Source organism: Chlamydotis macqueenii, chromosome 6, assembly GCF_036417535.1.
Source record: "Chlamydotis macqueenii isolate bChlMac1 chromosome 6, bChlMac1.mat, whole genome shotgun sequence".
Classification (NCBI taxonomy): Eukaryota; Metazoa; Chordata; class Aves; order Otidiformes; family Otididae; genus Chlamydotis; species Chlamydotis macqueenii.
The window spans coordinates 40,926,678-40,943,668 of record NC_141561.1 but is presented as its reverse complement, the minus strand read 5'-3'; the positions used below and the strand labels follow the sequence as shown (position 1 = coordinate 40,943,668).

The 16,991-nt window shown below is 43.5% G+C and overlaps 1 protein-coding gene across 2 annotated transcripts in view; it reads right to left on the bottom strand.

The window, feature by feature from the left end:
* The window catches only part of PCNT (pericentrin), a 102,728-nt gene extending 91,219 nt beyond the window's left edge, over positions 1-11,509 (bottom strand). For both annotated transcript variants that reach the window (XM_086750481.1, XM_086750482.1), the window contains exons 1-5: positions 11,390-11,509; positions 5,428-5,625; positions 3,421-3,471; positions 2,297-2,476; positions 751-894 (exon numbers count right to left, since the gene is read on the bottom strand). In XM_086750481.1, the coding sequence (XP_086606607.1) occupies positions 751-894; positions 2,297-2,476; positions 3,421-3,471; positions 5,428-5,625; positions 11,390-11,446 (630 nt within the window). In that variant the 5' untranslated portion in view covers positions 11,447-11,509. The remainder of the gene's footprint in view (positions 1-750; positions 895-2,296; positions 2,477-3,420; positions 3,472-5,427; positions 5,626-11,389) is intronic.
* Between the last annotated feature and the right edge of the window lie 5,482 nt (positions 11,510-16,991).

The following is a 16,991-nucleotide window of genomic DNA, read 5'->3' as shown; positions in this document are numbered from 1 at the left end:
CCAGCACAATCCTGATCTTGCAAGTCTGAAATGGTAAGCAAACATAAATATTAAACTTTGTATATACTACAAGGCTCCAGAGACAACAAATAGACAGGTTTTCAGAGAGAACAGCAACTAGGACACATCAAATGATAATAAAGTATTTAAAAAAATTAAAGTAGATGAAAGGCTGCAGTATATCTCATTATCCAGGGATTAGATCCAGGATCAACCTGTTGCACTGAAGCAGGTTTGTATGTGTCATGTATGCATCAACCATTTTCAGGTTATTTTAAATCTCCTTCTTTGAGCCAAGTCACATTACATAGCAAGTTTCTGCATAACAGCTGAGCTGTTACAGCTGTCCATGCATATACTCAGAGCTTTCTTTGGCAAAGGTAAGGAAAACCGATCACACGTAAGCCTGTGTCATTACAGTGACTGCTGACTGTAGATCCCAAACCACTAACAATATTGGGTAAAATTCCCTACCAAGGGCTAAACCGATGGACAAAGAAGTGTAACGACCTCCCCAGCATTACAGAAGCAAGTAAGTGGAAAATATAAGGACTGGGTCCAGAGAAGGTCTCTGGGACTTCTCACTAGCAACCGGAGAAAACTGCCTTGTTCTGAAATAAATTTTCACTGCTGCATTGCAAACTGAACTATGTAGAGCTATGTGATAAGCTCAATTATGTTCTTATGTTCATATTCCAAACATGGAATATTCTCTTTGTAAGAAAAAAAAGATTTGGAGGAGAGGCACACCTGATGTAACTGAAGTTGTAAATCGTGGATCTGACCAGCTACATTCAAAGCCTCTTCCTGGAGGTCATCTCGATCCTTCTTTGCCTGTTGAAGGCAGCTTGTTAGTTTCCTGATGACTTCATTCTGCTCTTGAATGGTTGTTTCCTACAAGAAGTGCACTTTTAAAATTAAAAATTCTTAAACCCAGTACATTTTCTTAAAGCAAACCTGTTAGAGTCTACAGTTACACTCAAGTTTTCATAAACTCGCACCAAAGGACCAGAAATATCAGTGTTGAAACAGTTGGCAGGCATGAAAGAAAAATCTTACATTGATCTCAAAGAGATGACAAACCTAATCAAAAGTGACTTTTTAAACAAATGATAAGATACCAGTAATGAAATGAATATTTTCACTTTAAAATTTTGTAGCTCTTACCGATGTAGAAGCCATAAAGTTTTTGATAGGATATAATTAATATTTAGTAGCCTCAAAATTGTTTTCTATTTGTCAGCTCTTCTTTTCAGCTACGTGCGAGAAAGCTAACAAGATGGGATAAATTAATCCTGTTTTATGTTAATCATATGAATCTTTTCAATTTATTTCTCACCAACAGGAAACGTCTTTGTTTCCCCAGTCCTAAGAGGAGAAAAACAACATGTAAAGAGGGAAGTAACTGTTCTTCAGAAGCATCTGATAATTTACCTTTACACAGAAATGCTAGAGAAAGGGAATTCCAAATATCTTTATTTTAGTATTCTGGGAGAGAGGAAGATGCACGTCATTTTAATAAAGTTTAATCTATCCTACTTAATAATTTGCCCATACCAAAAAATATCACATCAAAACAAAAAGGCCACAAGTGTTTACAAACATTCAAAAAATCATGAATGATCTCTGAGGGAAAAAAAGTCATCAGAGGAGGGGTGGTGGTGGTAGTGGTGTCTGCCATCCCATGTGAACTTTTAAAAGAAGCCTAGCTGCATCCATGAAACGGTTTTCAGGCACATCCACAGAAACATTGTCACGGCAATAAGTACTTCCTTTTCAATAGCTTGAACAATACTTCAGGGGTTATTTCCCACCGTCTCTCAGCAGGACCTTGGTATACAATACTTTTATTTTTCAAGTCAGTATTTATAAAAATATAAGCCACATGCTTTTACAGTGAGCCCCTAACTCAACGTATGATTAACTATACTTACTTTAGTGCTTCTTGCAGGTTCTTTCTATAAAGTCCCACTCCTCAATATATTAAGAAAATTTATCAATAAAAAGTAGTAGATGTGTCCTACCATTTCCCAGCAGGATAACTGAACTATGCATTTCATAAAAACTCCCTAAAAACGGAAGCATTTCAAATCCAATTTTACTCTCACTTGATTCAAACAATATGAATTTCTGAACATCACTGACTGGAAAAATCTAAGTACGCTCTTCGCAGCATATGTTAGCAAGGTGAAGCACTTTTCAATAAAAAACAATACATATTTTGAGTTTTCCCTCGTAAATATTTGTAGGATTAAAATAAAGTAGTATCCCCACTATCCAATTCTGTGAAATATACCTGAAGTCGCATAGAGTCACCGTGCTGCGTAAGCTGTTCCTGCAGCTCCTCCATCTGCGCAGTGAGGCTTTCAACTGCTTCCTGTTTCTCCAGAAGTCTGTTCTCCAACTCAGCTACTCTCGCCTGACACATCTTAGCATCAAGCCCACCGTATTCTGCAGCAGAATTTATCGTAACTTTCTTTATAAAAGAAACAAAAATGTATTTATTCACCAAACCAATATACCATTTCTGTTTTGCGATTACTCTGATCACAAATTCAGCTTCAAGCTTAAATTCTAGGCAAATTCTAGTTTAAAAGTAATTCAACATTGGGACATTGTATTTAGTAGAAACATTATACATGAAGTCCTGAATTCTTAAAAATTGCAAATAAAAAAATTCATAGATAATATATTTTCATATGATACTTTAAGGCACAGAAGTAAATTATGGAGAATAGCGTTGTGATTTTATAGCACCAAATTGTGCCAAAGTGCCATTCTGACATGTGTTGAGATTTAAAATACATTCCAGCTCACCAGTTGCGGGGAGGGGGAAATACGACCAAAATTAAACAAAGTTTTTACATCCATCTGTGCTGACTGGAGAATAGTCCATCCACAGGAAAAATAATAATGTAAAGTTTCTGATTTAGAATTAAATTCAAGTGTATGCAGCTATTGCAAATAAATAACCAACACGCTCTGAGTCTCTATGGCCTTCAAGAGTAAAACAAAAAAAACAAGTACAGAGAAGCTGCTCCAATCAATCCTGTGGTTTCATAGGAGCAATATTGTTACAATTCTCAGAGAGCAGACAGTATCTTGTATTTTATTTTAAATGGTTTTTGCTTTTAATGTATGAAACAATTAAAGATTAAACCTACTTTTCAATTAAAAACATTGTTCTAATTTCTCTGGACAAGGTCCGTGATTTCACCAAAACCAACTAGCAACCAATTTTGCAGCCAGTACACGGACGTACAGAAAAGTACCTGGTTTAGACTGTACAATAGTGAAATTGCACCGCTTTTATCATATTTCATAACAATGCTCAAGAACTATGCACTTTAGTAACCAATTATCACACCCTTCTTTCACAGATATACCAGCGTCCTTGACTAAAGATACATTCACACTTACTTCAGCCACATGATCACTCCGTACATCCCAGCTGGACAAGTCAGCGCTCCCCTGGGAAGTAAACAAATAAACCAAACACTAAATCGTGGCCATTTTAAAGACGCATAAGGAAAAGTTGAATTGTTCTGGAAATAACCTAGGTACATCAGCCAGAAAGGTCCATGTTGTGAGACAACATACCAGTAAGAGATATAGAGACTGACTTTAATGCTGAGCTCAGCTGGTCCTCCATGGTCAAATGAATGAAATAAATGCAAAAAAAAAAAAATATTGTTATAAATGTTTACTCAAAATTTTAGGGCTAAGTCTCACCATTGAGACGTAACGCTTTATCTTCTGCTTTTGTGGCTTGCAAATACAGTTGAGCACTCTTTAGCCTACTACTAAATATCAGTAACCTAACCTACAGATCATTTAACGAACATGCTAAAATCACTCAGATAATTACAAACGCAGTACCACTTTCTGGTGCATACACTTAGTGCAGCCTGATATCCTGAAAGAGATTTACCTCTCACTAAATTCACAAGACAAAAATGACCGTAGCGCTATTTAGAAAAGGCAGCCCATCACCCTCCCTGTATACGGAATCTGCGCGAAGTAGTTCCCAGTGATTCCTGTCTCCCTAGAGGTGCCCTCTCCACATAACCTAGAAAGCTATTCCGTTTGCTTTACAAACCAGCTGTTTCGACAAAAGCTGCTCAGAAGCAATAAGTGGAGTTTGGTTGTTTTTTAATTTAAGATCACATGAATTTAATAATGACGCTCAACCGTAGGTTGAGTGACAAAATATCGTATGTTTTTTTCCTTAGTGCAGGCAGCCTTTGCAACGGTCAGGATATCCTGAAAGCACTAGGGACACCCTCACAGCAGAAAGCAGGATAACACATGCAAATGATACCCTCTGTTGTTGCAGGTTTGCAAATACACCAGTTCGATGCTATTGCTGTATGTTGTGAAAACACATCAACAGCTGAAGAGATGCTTCTTGTGCAGAAGGCACCGCCTCCCCAAAACTCACAAATCCCAGTGCATTTCAGCATGTTGTCTGTGCACAGAAACGACTTTCTGAACAAACTCCCAGACTGAGATAGACATATTTTGCTGTAGCCAGAGTTGCCTTGTACCTTCTGAGGCTTGTGAAAGCATTAGCCAACCACTTCTGAAGCAAGCTGGTTTCCTACTAAAACAATTGTTCAAAACCACATTTTGCTTATTTTTATTAGGAGACAGAAAGAGAGAGAAAGCACTACAGGACTGTCTAATCCATAGGTGGTGTAAAAATAAAAACCTTGCTTGCAAGCTGAAACAAGAAAGCAACTGCTGAATTCAGGCAGACCAGTACATCTATCAGCAGATGTCTGGGAACCTGCAGCTGTATCAGAATCAATGTTTCTGTGTTTACTGACGTGACCTTTAGAGGATCACCAGTACAAACACACTGAAATACATCAGGCACAAGTGCAGCCACGTTTCACACAACTTTGTCAGAGAACGTAACATCTATGCTGGCTTTACAACGGATGCTAAGACCATGCTGCAACAAATTCTAATCTTTCCAGAAAACATTAAGCACACTGGCACCAGCAAAGTGATACAAAACCAAATGAATGCTGCGAATTACAAAGTCCTGACAGTTTTGCTCATCTACCACACATCTCAGTCTGCATTTGCCATTTCATGGAGTCACAGCCACAAAACCAGAAGTCTGCCCAAAGAGAAGCTCATGGCAGTGAAAGGCGAAAGACCTCCATTTAGCAGGCTAACAGCAGACAGCTCCTTGACAATACCAGCTGTCCAGTCCAAACAGTGGAGATTTTTTATCAATTATTTACACCACTTTGGAAGAGAGTTAATTATTACGAGTGAAAATACATCACTTTACTTCTCAATGGCAGCTGGCTGGCAGTGCCAGAGAGCTAACACCCAATCAAGCAAAACAATCACCTGGAATACTTGTTATCTGCAGACAGAGCGAAGCGAAACACAAGAAATACTAAGATTTACCTCTGTCTCTGTTGTTGTCTCTAGCAGGTTGGTGTCTTCAGCCTTACTCTCTACGCCCTTACCAACATCTTGGGCCGCTAGTGCGTACTCTTCCTTCGGAACGTCATGCGCGTGGACAGACGAGCCCTTCCTCTTCGCCGTCTTTTTCTGCGACTGCGTGATGTCACTTTTTGTTTTTCGTTGTCTGAAGTAAGCAAACTGTGCAGAAAAGATTGGAAGAGGTAGAGGGAGAGGTAAGTGAGAAAAAGGTAGCAGGACCACAAGATTAACATCCTCATGGGTGATGAAGATCCTATCTTGACAAAATATATACATCTGCAGAAAAACTGCTTTATCTTCCTACTTTCTACACATTCAGAATACACTGGATAAACTGTGCAATTAGCAAGAAATCTACACCAGTACTAAAGACTGGTGTAAGATTTCAATACAATAATCAAATTTTACTCAGTGAAACTTTGTGTGTCAATGACAATCCAGAATTACAGCAAGACAGATTAGTAAAGGAACAAGTTGTTAATATACTAGAATCATTAGGAAAAAAAAATAATAATAATTGAGTAGTCTTTCTGCAAGACCGGCAAAAACAGTAACCCCCTAGAAATGTATCTATACAGATCTTTGCCAGCGTAAGATCAAGATTAAAATTAACGGAAGTGAATCCTCATGCTCCTTTCTTGCCACCCCCTTAAGAGAATACAGCAAAACTTCCTAGCCGAAAGCAGCCTACAGTACATAAATAGAAAATCAATTAAGCCAGGTCATTTTAATTTCTTCTGCTGAAGAATCAGATGCTCTACTTTATCAGACTATCACAGCTCTATGAAGCACCAGGGACTTGTAAAGAATGTCACTGACAGAATTTATTATCCAAGTTTCCTTAGCACCTTAAACAGCTTGAAAAGGATTATCGTCTTTTCAACTCCAGTATTGTGTTTAGGCAGCATTTGCAAGTAACATCTCCCGCACAGCATAAATCCAGACATCCTTCTCATCAGGAAAAAGCCTTCCCCAAGGTTACAACCACAGGTTATCAAGCACACCGTTACTATATCCTCGTGACGGGATAAAGTAGGTAGTCAAATGACGACAGGATGTGAACACAATTGCCAAGTTCTACCTGCAATATATACGAAAATCCACTGCTTGACAGCTTGGTTCTCCTGTAAAACAGCTGCCTTGCAGAAAAACCTTGTCCATCTCTTCTCAGTCAACTTGTGAAATGGACTTAGTTCAGTCCTTTCTCCTTACATCCACGCCACTGCAGCAACTTCTACCTGACAGCTTAGCTGCTCAACAGACAGATGGTTACACTCCTGCTGCCCTGAGCAGCCTGTTTAAACGGTGCATTTGCAGAAAGACATCAGTTTCTTACCAGCAGTTAAGACGTTTGCGTACAAATAGCTTATTTTTAAGGTTATCTCTGTAATTTCCACACTTGTTATTATCGAATGCAGATTAAACAAAGATTGCCAGGTGCCGTGTTGCCTTTCAAAATCAGCAAAACGAAGAGACCAGTAAATAAAGCTGTGGTGAGACACAAATACCATTATCCGAGATCAGGCGTTAACTCTAGCACTTACTGATGGCAATGTATGTCAAAAATAGCTATTGCCCTCGTTAACCTGATAACATGAGCAAAAGGGACAGACGGAAACCTACAGAAAAAATGGAAAGGAGAGGAAGCTGCTGAAGCAGGAAAAAAGGAAAACAGGAGTAAAACAATCAGAAAAGATGAGAAAGGAAAGGCAGAGTGGCAAGCATAGAGAGCAGTTAATGATTTCATGACGGGAGACCAAGTATTTGACATTAAAATACCCAGGCTTGCCATGACAACATCTAAATGACTATAACTATTTAAATGCACAGGTCAAAGAAAACAAAACTTATTTTGTCCCATCCGTATGCATTAAACATATGAAATCATAACATGTATCATGCAAAAATATCCAACTACTCCAAAATTTTAATGGAACTACTGGACTTGTTCGTCCACAAAAGTGTCTGGAGTCAAATACACTCCAGATTCATGGAATCACTGGATGAGGAAAAGCTCTATTTAGAGTAACATCAGGTTTCCAAAGTCTTTAATCAGTGACATGAATTTAAGTGTCGTTACAAGAGTATCATGGGATACACAGACAGTCATCCAACACGAAGTTGTCTGTGTGAATACGAAGAAAGCACTTAACGCTGACTGTCCCCCATCCCAGGGAGACCCCATCACGTCCCTTTTGAAGGGCCCAATTGCCAGTTTGCTCTCTAGCTGCATATGCAAAGGCAAAAGCTTTTAGCCAAGATGTAGCACGGGCACAGCATGTGCCTACAGCACTGCCCACCACAGCATCCATAAGCAGCTCTCCACAACAGGAGAACACGCAGCCTTTCCACACGTACCAGTATTCGGCAACTTCATTTCACCAGGGCCAGTCTGTTAAAAGTGGCAACTGCAAGGCACCTCTGAATTGTTACGGCCAGCATCACAGGAGCATCCCAGAACTTCAAGAACAAGCCTGCCAGGTTTTCTGTCACATGGTTCCTGAGCGATCTCCGGGCCAGCAGAAAGGAAAACTACAGCACACGCAGCACAGTTCAGTTCTGCCCAGCCTACCTCTCACATAATTTACTCCATTACTTACTGCTTTACATGCTTCTGAAATTAGCACCAAAAGATTAGCCACAGAAAACTGAACAGAGCAGAAAACTACATCAGTACCACACAGAAACAGCTTGTTCAAATAAACCTAGCCCACTTCCTAGATACTGCAAACACAAGCACAAGTGCTCTTAGACAAAACCCAGAAATATTTTCTAGAGCTTCCTCAGATCGACGAAGTGGGAAAAAATTCCTGGAAAACACGCACTCCTTTTTGATCTCCTACTGCACAAAACACAGGAACTGCAGAAACTCCTCACACGTGAGGTATGGCACACGCAGGTCTGTAACTAGAGGTGCAGTTGGCCAATACACACACTAGCTAACCTGTGGTGCAAAAAAAAAAAAAAACAAGGAGAAAAAAAAAAAGCAGCACTGAATACTTGGGTTTTGTTCTGGTTCTCAATTACTACCTTAGCTACCAGTACAGCATTTATTAAAAACAGAAATCTGAAGTACCTGAGACAGTCAGTACTTAGCTGCCATATCATGACCATTCCCAACTAATATAAGAGCTGGAATTATTATTATTAGTTTATAACTTCAATGCATTTCAGTAATGGAGTTTTTATCCCTCTATGAAAAAAAAAAACAATGCAAGTACTGGTTTAAAGAGGAAAATATTCACATCATATTCCCTTCCCAAGTCATTATTTAGCAGACTAAAATGTAAGGATGCCAAAGCAAAAAAAAAAAATTTTTTTTTCTCGGGTGGGTGGGGTGATGGGAAGACAAAAAGCCCTTGAGCAGTTCACAGCTCCAGATTCAAGCAGTATCAGATTGCAGTGAGCACGACTGCACCGGGTTGCTACAAGTCAGGTTGCTACAACAGAAGCCTGCAACACACTGCTGGCCTCGCGCTCTTGTCCCCTGCCGTCGTGAGCACCCTTGCAGCGATACAGTGAGATGATTTGGATGAACACTGACCACTTCTGTACTGATCTGGAGATGGGATCTCCTTAAGCTGCAGGAAGAAAATACTGTACCTGCTCATGGTCAGTTCTCCCTTCAAAATTGTATTTGTATTCAGGAGGAGGGCAGCACAAAAAAAAAAAAAAAAAAAAACCAAGGAAAAAGAAAAGGAAAAGAACAAAAAGAAGGGACATTTCCCTACTGCTCTGTTATAGAAGAGCCTTTTAAAACAGGAGCTCTCCAGAGGAAGTTTCTGAAGCAAGTTACAGTCCTGCAGCCCACCTACTCAGCAGCGTGACCACTTCCTACTGCGGGCCTAAGAACAGGCAAAGGACTACGCTGAGTAAGACCAACGGTGCATTTCTGCCAGTAATTAGCCCAACAGGCATCTGTTCCATACATTAGCTCTACAACTTCAGGTACATAAGGAACGACAGAAAACCAGGGCAAGCACGCAGCCATACATGCTAAGAACTGGGTGTCAGCGTACCGAGGAACCTGCAGCTCACGTGTTCGCCTTCCAAAGCCAAACACCATCTCTGTCTTTAATAAGCCCCAACGGATATTGGCTCCGTTCATTTGTCCAGGTGTTTTTTTGAAAACTGTCTGGTGCGCACAATCTGCTAGCTAAGTAATGGATCTCTGTGACATTTTAATAAGCAGAGGAAGCACTGCATCTGTCTCTGCCTTTCTAAACCTTTTCCTTTCCTCTCAGTACACCAGGTACGCGATACCGCACTACAGCAACATCAGTGGGGTCGCTAACAATTTTTTCAAATGGTAAGATGAGAGAGATTTAGTACATGGTTTAAAAAAAAAAAAATAAATGCAACATTGGCTCTGCACACATAACTTGAAATGTAATCCAAGTCCCTACTTTTTTTTTTCCAATGGCAAGCAGCAGCTGTACAACAGGTGGAAACTAATAACTTATTCAGGACAAGTCTATCACATTTTTCCAACCATAAACAGATACTGCACCTAGAGAGGGGTTACAAAAGAAATGTTAACCTAAGCCTTGCCACAGCTCATGCAACTTTTCAGCCTGAAGAACCCCCATTCTCCAAGTTTCCTCTCTTGATATTAATCCAAAAACTAATCACGCAATCGTTCTCCAACAGGGGATCGTGTCCGCACAGCACACATCAAGGCTGCGAGGGCAAGCAGATGAGGAGTTGCTGAGCAGAGCGTGTGGCAACCATGACAGCATCTGGGTGGGACAGGTCAGAGACAGAGAAGCTGGATTGCCCACCATCAACTTGCTTCAGCCACAGCCCCAGTCTCCTCCCAGTAATGCTCTCCTTTACTACCTTCTGCACTGCGCTAAGAGGAGGGAGCTGAAACAGAAACACAGAAATGCTGCTGAAAAGATCTGAGGCAGACAGCACAGCTCCAAGTCACCTCTGACTCCACCAGCTAGATTTGCAGACAGGTCCCCTGCAGAGAGGGCCATGCCCCTATGCCGGTGGGAGAATCACTAGGAGTGATATCAGGGGTGAAGGAGCTGTAGCACATCACAGAAGGTCAGATCTGTCCCAACCTCCCGACACTCCGTGCAGCCTCAGCTAGCCCCTTGCAGCTACGGTCCCCCATTCCAGTCCTATTGAGACGGTGAGAACAACGAGAAGCTGTAACTGCACACCGGCAAGCTTTATTCAGCAGCAGACTCCCAGAAGGGAAATAAGACAGTAACAGATCAAAAACCACGAGAAATGTTGAATTAAAAGAAAAGTAATCAGGCATTTCTAACCAGCTTCTTGAACATCATCACCAAAACAAAGCAGGAGTTTTTATCTAAGAGGGTTAACACATCTCAAGTGCTAATCACACAGCTGCAGACAGTAATTACGAAGAGAATGTTATCTTCACACATCAGTCGAGTCGCAGGAGCTCTCTGCACATCTACCTGGAGGCAGGCAACTGCTCAAAGCCTGTGAGGCGTTCGCTAACAGCACAACTGGGAACAGCCCGGCCCAGCCCCGTTCTCTGACAACCCACCTGCAGCTGCAAGGGCCAGCGGAGCAGTCACCGAAGTAATAAAGCACACAACACCTATTCTCACCTGGAAACACACCATTCCCACAAATAACGGAGTGGAAATCGAAGTTAAAATGTGAGAATTGTGGGGAAAAAAAAAGGAAAAAAAAAACCCAAACAACTCACCAAATAAAAACAGACCCTGGGGCACTGCACCCACTACTTTAGGCTGTTCCTTGTTTGCTGAAGATAACGTTTATATACGATTTACACAATCATTCTGTAATTCGGAAAATCTCCCAGGGCCACGCTGCCCGGGCAAACCCCTCTCGCCTCCTGACAGCGCCGGGGGCCAGGCCGGGATGGGAGGGGATGGGGCGGGCCCGGCCCCCCCCAGCCCGGACCGACCCCACTCACCTTGGCCCTGGCGGCCTCCAGCTTCCGCCTCCGCACCTCCTCCTCCTCCGCGTCCATGCAGCGGCCAAGCCCGGGGCCCGGGGGGCGGCGGCCCGGCTCGCGTCCCTCGCTGTCACACAAGAGCGGACACCGAAGTTTCGGTCATGGCCGCCCCAGCGCCTTCTCCCCGCCCGCCTCGGCTCCTCCGCCAATCGCGCGGCGGCGGTGGCCAGGGCTGGCCAATTACAGCGCAGGGGCTGGCCCGCCCTCCTGGAGAAGGGAGGAAGCTCTTCGAGAATTGGCGAGGATCACCGTACCCAGGCGGTTCGCCAGCCAATACAGAGAGCAGCCGTTAGCCTAGTCCCGCCCACCCTCTCTAACTGACTCCTGGGATAGAGGCGCCCACCCGCTGCCCCCGCCCCCGCTGCCGCTAGTGCCCGCCCCTCCCCAGCATCCACCAATGGGAGAGGCAGCCGCCCGCCGCTGGATGGCCAGTTTCAAACGGGCCGCCAACCATGGCCTCGCCCAGCAACGGGAAACAGCCAATGGGAAGGGGGAGGGCGGGTGCCGCGGGAAAGCTGAGCCCGCCGTTGCCGAGCAGCGCTGCGGGGCTGGCCTGCGGCCTCCGCCTGCCCTCCTCCGCCGGGCGAGGTTATTGGGGGGGGCCCTGCCCTTCCGCCTGCCGGTTCTGCCCCTCCCTCTGCCGGTTCTGCCCCTCCGTGACCGGCCCCGGCCCCGCTGGGGGCAGCGGGAGGTGTTGGGAGGAGAGCTGGGAGGACAATCCCCGCATCCAGGAGCGACAGGCGCAGCGGGAGCCAAAGTCTGGGAATAATTATCAGATGACAAGGGAGGAATAAGGTGCCCTGTCCTTAATCTTGAGAGTAATTAGCCTTACAGTCGTCTGCAGTCTCTTGAAGTTATTAACTCAGACTGGAAAACATGCTTTAACCGAATCTTACTCAGCTTAGTTTGGAGGCAACGTCTTGCAACACGCTGGCTTTTTCTTTCTTAGAAACAGGGAAATGCACGCATCTTTGTGATCTCACCACTCCCTTTCTATCCCTGGGCCTTTCTAAGCCTTTGGCCCTCAAGTTGGGCTCTCTTCCGGATGGGCTTTTGCCCCAGATTTGGACATTGCATCATCCAAGTCGTGAGCTGGGCTTAGCTGTTCCCGTGGACTGCATCCGCGCTGCCTGGGTTTCCCGTGCCAAAGTCCACCACCATCCAAAGAGTATGGGGGAAGAAACCCTGGACGTGTTTGCATTCTCAGAATAAACCGTTTTATACCAGTCTCCTGCTCTCCCACGTTATCTCTATGTAAATATTTTGGCGCAGACAACAAAAAGACTGGAGCAGTGCATGCTCAGCGCTCCAAAGAAAGAGCTGAGGATGCTAAGGGCAAGGCTTCCTCTACACATCAGAGAGCTTGTCCGTGTCCAGAGCTGAGGGAAGGGTTAAGTTTTAAGCCACTGTAGAGGCTGCTGAGGGAGAGTAGGCATTGGCTTTCCTTTTCCTCATAGAATCATAGAATGGTCAGGGTTGGAAGAGACCCTCAAGGGTCATCCAGTGCAACCCCCCTGCCAGGAGCTGGGACATCTCCAACCGGATCAGGTTGCTCAGAGCCCCGGCCAACCTGGCCTGGAATGTTTCCAGGGATGGGGCATCCACCACCTCTCTGGGTAACCTGGGCCAGCGTGCCACCACCTGCAGCATAAAAAATTTCTTCCTAATATCCAATCTAAATCTGCCTCTCTCTATTTTGAAACCATTACCCCTCATCCTGTCACACCAGGCCCTGCTGAAGAGTTTCTCCCCATCTTTCCTGTAGCCCCCTTTAGGCACTGGGAGGCCGCTCTCAGGTCTCCCCGGAGCCTCCTCTTCTCCAGGCTGAACAGCCCCAGCTCTCTCAGCCTGGCCTCACAGCAGAGCTGCTCCAGCCCTCTCATCATCTTTGTGGCCTCCCCTGGACCCTCTCCAACTGCTCCATGTCCTTCTTATGGGTCCTTCATGACCCATTTGGCTCTCCTAAGGAAGGGTGGAAGTTTCATGAAGTAAACCATGCAGGGATGTTTGATACGACAGTGAGGACAGACTCCTGATGCTAATTCTGATCACCGGCTGCTTTGTTAGGCCTTGCCTGTTTTGTGGGGGTTTTTCTGCTTGTTTTGTTTGTTTTCCCTGGTAGCACTGCCGTGTCCTCTGACCCCGTAGCCAGGATTCTGAGTTTGTCCCCAGATAAAGTCTGAATTATGAAATGTCTTACTGCAAAAGCTCGTGCAATTGGCACCTTCTGAGAAGCAAAAGGTAAGCTCAGAACAAAGAAGTTTCTTAAAAGAAAAAAGATAATATATCATGGCATTTATAATGGAAATAACATTTCAGAAAATGTTTTGCACATTTTTATGTGACATGGCATGAAATAACGTGAAATATGAAATACGACATGGTGTGAAATAACTCCAGTTGTAAAATATGTTTTACTCATATGTTTAGCTTCAAATGCAGATAGGACATTTCTACAATAGTTGTAACCACCACACAGCCTAAAAAGAGCTCTCGGCTGTTAATTTGCAACACTGCAATTGGCAGAAGCAGAGAATTGATTGGGAGGAAATTATGTGAACTTCTCCGTTGGTGATGTGTGTGTTTCTTTTTTTATTAATTTATAATAATAAATTAAAACACTCTTCTAAGATTGAAATGCTAAAGACTCCTCCCTATGGAACCACACCATGAAAGTTTATCATCTCCGGATATTTCCAGGTGTGTCAGTTTGTTTGGTTCTTGTTATATTGTGTTTTAGAAATCATAGTAATTAAAATTAAGGGTGTAAAGTATCAAAATCAATAAAAGACATAATAGAAATGTCATACCGGCACGGACCTCCCCAGGTTATCTAATCCGTTCTTGCATCTGAGGATCTGATAGTCCTACAATGCTCATCACAGTTGTTTTTCTATATTGTTTTTAAACAACCTCTGTGAAAGTTTCTTCTTAAATAGCTGCTCCGTCATTTATCTTACTGTATAATTCAGATATTTTCTTTTTTTTTACCATGTTTTCCTCTCCCTTACTAAGCCAAATGCTTCTTGCCCAGTCTTTTCAAACAGAAAAAAAACCCCACTCTGTTCTTGATTGTATCCTGTCATTGATTTAAAGACTGCTATCCTGTCCTCTCCCCACCATCTGCCTACTAATTAAACAAAGCCGCTTCTTCTGAGTCTTTCTCAGAACTTACCTTTCGTATGTGTACCTTTTTTATCTTTTTTTTTTTTTTCTGGACTTCCTTTCCCCCTTAAACCACCATGTCTAAAATTAGGCACAATATTCAAACTCTGACTTCACTGCTGCTAAATAGAGCAGAATAATTATCTCCTACGAGGTGCACAGAACACTCCTGTTAATCCTTTGCAGAATTAAATTTGTCTGGTTTTGCTCTTTTGCATCACGGCGTTCGTGTGTGATCCCTAGTTTGTGATTCGATGGAACTATAGATCCCTTTCGGCAAGACCCTCTTGTGTCCAGCTGGCACATTTCTGGCGAGTCGTTTGTTATCAGGTTGGAAGATGTCCCTGGAGTAGGGATCCCACTGTGACCGGGGCATCCGTAAGTGTGGGAAAAGAAAGATCCCTTAGCAGATTTGCTGGAATGCATTTTTAACCTAGTATTGTGTTTTCTCCGGGGTACCTGTCACATCAGGTAGAACTTCCTATCTTCCTTTCCTCTACAGTCAGCTCAGTTGCTTAACACTGGTGCTGCATTTTTAATGGAATACGTATACTCGGTTCTTTTTGTCAACCTTTCTTGTAACCCTCCATTCCTATTGCAACGAAGGCTCTAGAAATTTAACCCCTTCTAGAAATTTAACCCCTTATAGAAATTTAACTTCTTCACTTTATTAAACCAGTTGATGGTAAAGCAACAGCTCAGGAGTTATCAGCTGTCAAAAAGACGGCTACAGCGTCAGCAGTGCTAGGATAAACACGAGACTGGACAAACAGACGTACGGCCACGCTGCGATCAAAGGTGCACCTGATGCAGCACCTTCTGAGAGCGGCCGGCAGCGGCAGGCAGGAGGTGGGGATGAGAGCAGTCTGGGCAGGCTCTTGCGTTATACCTTCCCAGCCGTGTTATGAGATCAACGGGTAAGGAAAATCTGCAGTTTGAGGATGAATTAAATAGACACTCTTGCTTAGAAAAGCGAGACTTGAATGGGAATATGATTCCTGAATGATTCTAAGTCACAAGTGGTATGGAAAAAGTGCATGGAGAGCTGTCGTAGAAATTTTGCAGAACAAATGAAAAAATTTCCAATAAGCTATTCAGGAATCTAGATTTAAAAGAGTCTGTATGTAATCCTTTTTTTTTTTTTTTCTGCCTTAAGTAAGCTATTTTTATGCCATGTACTTGCATAACTAGGCATACGCGTAAGTTTAAGATAACTAGGAAAGTCCTTATCAGAGGTTGTTGCAGCTGGCCAGAGGATGGCAAAATCAAAGATGTTAGAGATAGTGGGAGAAAAATCCATTGGGATTTTAAAGTATAAAAATTTACAGAGAGCTGTTTCTCAGGAAAAGTGATGGCAGATGAGAGAGTTTTCTCTTCTGCCATGTCACCAGTGAGCCCTGCCAAAGAAAGCTGAGCCCCAGCTCTGACACGGCACAGCTATTTTTGGGATTCCCCGCGTCTCAGTTTCTGTAGCCTCTCCAGTGACTACCAGCCTGTGCATTTTTGAGGACAGATGGCACGCACATGCTGTGTGGGTCACAGCTGGCGGAGGTGATCTGTGCTGCTCCTGCAAGCATCTATCAGCTGCTCCAGCTGCCAGCAGTGGCTCAGCTGCGGCTTCCTACGGCCTTCAAGTAAGGAAGGGGTTGTAACTTTGCTCTCTGAGGAGCAGAACTGAGCTTAAAATATGATCCTGAGAACGAGAATCTATTACCTGGCTTCTTTCTCATGCCTTGGTGTCGATTTTGTGGATGTCACTGATAAATGTTGCCCTGTTTATCATGCTGGTAGGGCTTTTCTGGGAGAGGGGAGACACCACGGGTTGCTTGGGGGATAGTAAGCAAAAGGGTGTTATGCCATAGCCTCTTTACTCTTTTACTGCTCTGGGGATGAGTTCCAGCTATGCTCCTTAATTTTTAGTGTTTTAAGTTACTAGCTGGTGATGAAAACCCGTCTGAAGGGCTATGTCTAAAGTGTATGGGCACCTTACAGTGGGACAAATATTGCTATCAGGTATCACCCAGCAAGATGTGAATCTGACCCCTAGCACTGGGCTTGTATTAAAAAACCATTTTATTTCTTTTTCCTTGTCCACTAACGTACTGGGCACTTGCTTTACAAAACCTATGTAAACTTCTACACCTGGAGATTAAATTGTTTATATTGTGGATTGGCACTGCAAACTTAGCAACCAGGCACAAAGCTCTGAGTTACTTGGAGGACATTGACAACACAGAGGGCCAGGCTCGGTGCCGCGGCCAGGGAAAGGCTAGCAACCATGAAGGACGGACACCAGTCCACCCTGAGTTACCTTTCTGCGACCGTTGCAGCCCGCAGCACAGAAATGCGATGAGAGAAACGGCAAAAAAAGCTGTGTCTCTGACACTGTGGTGAG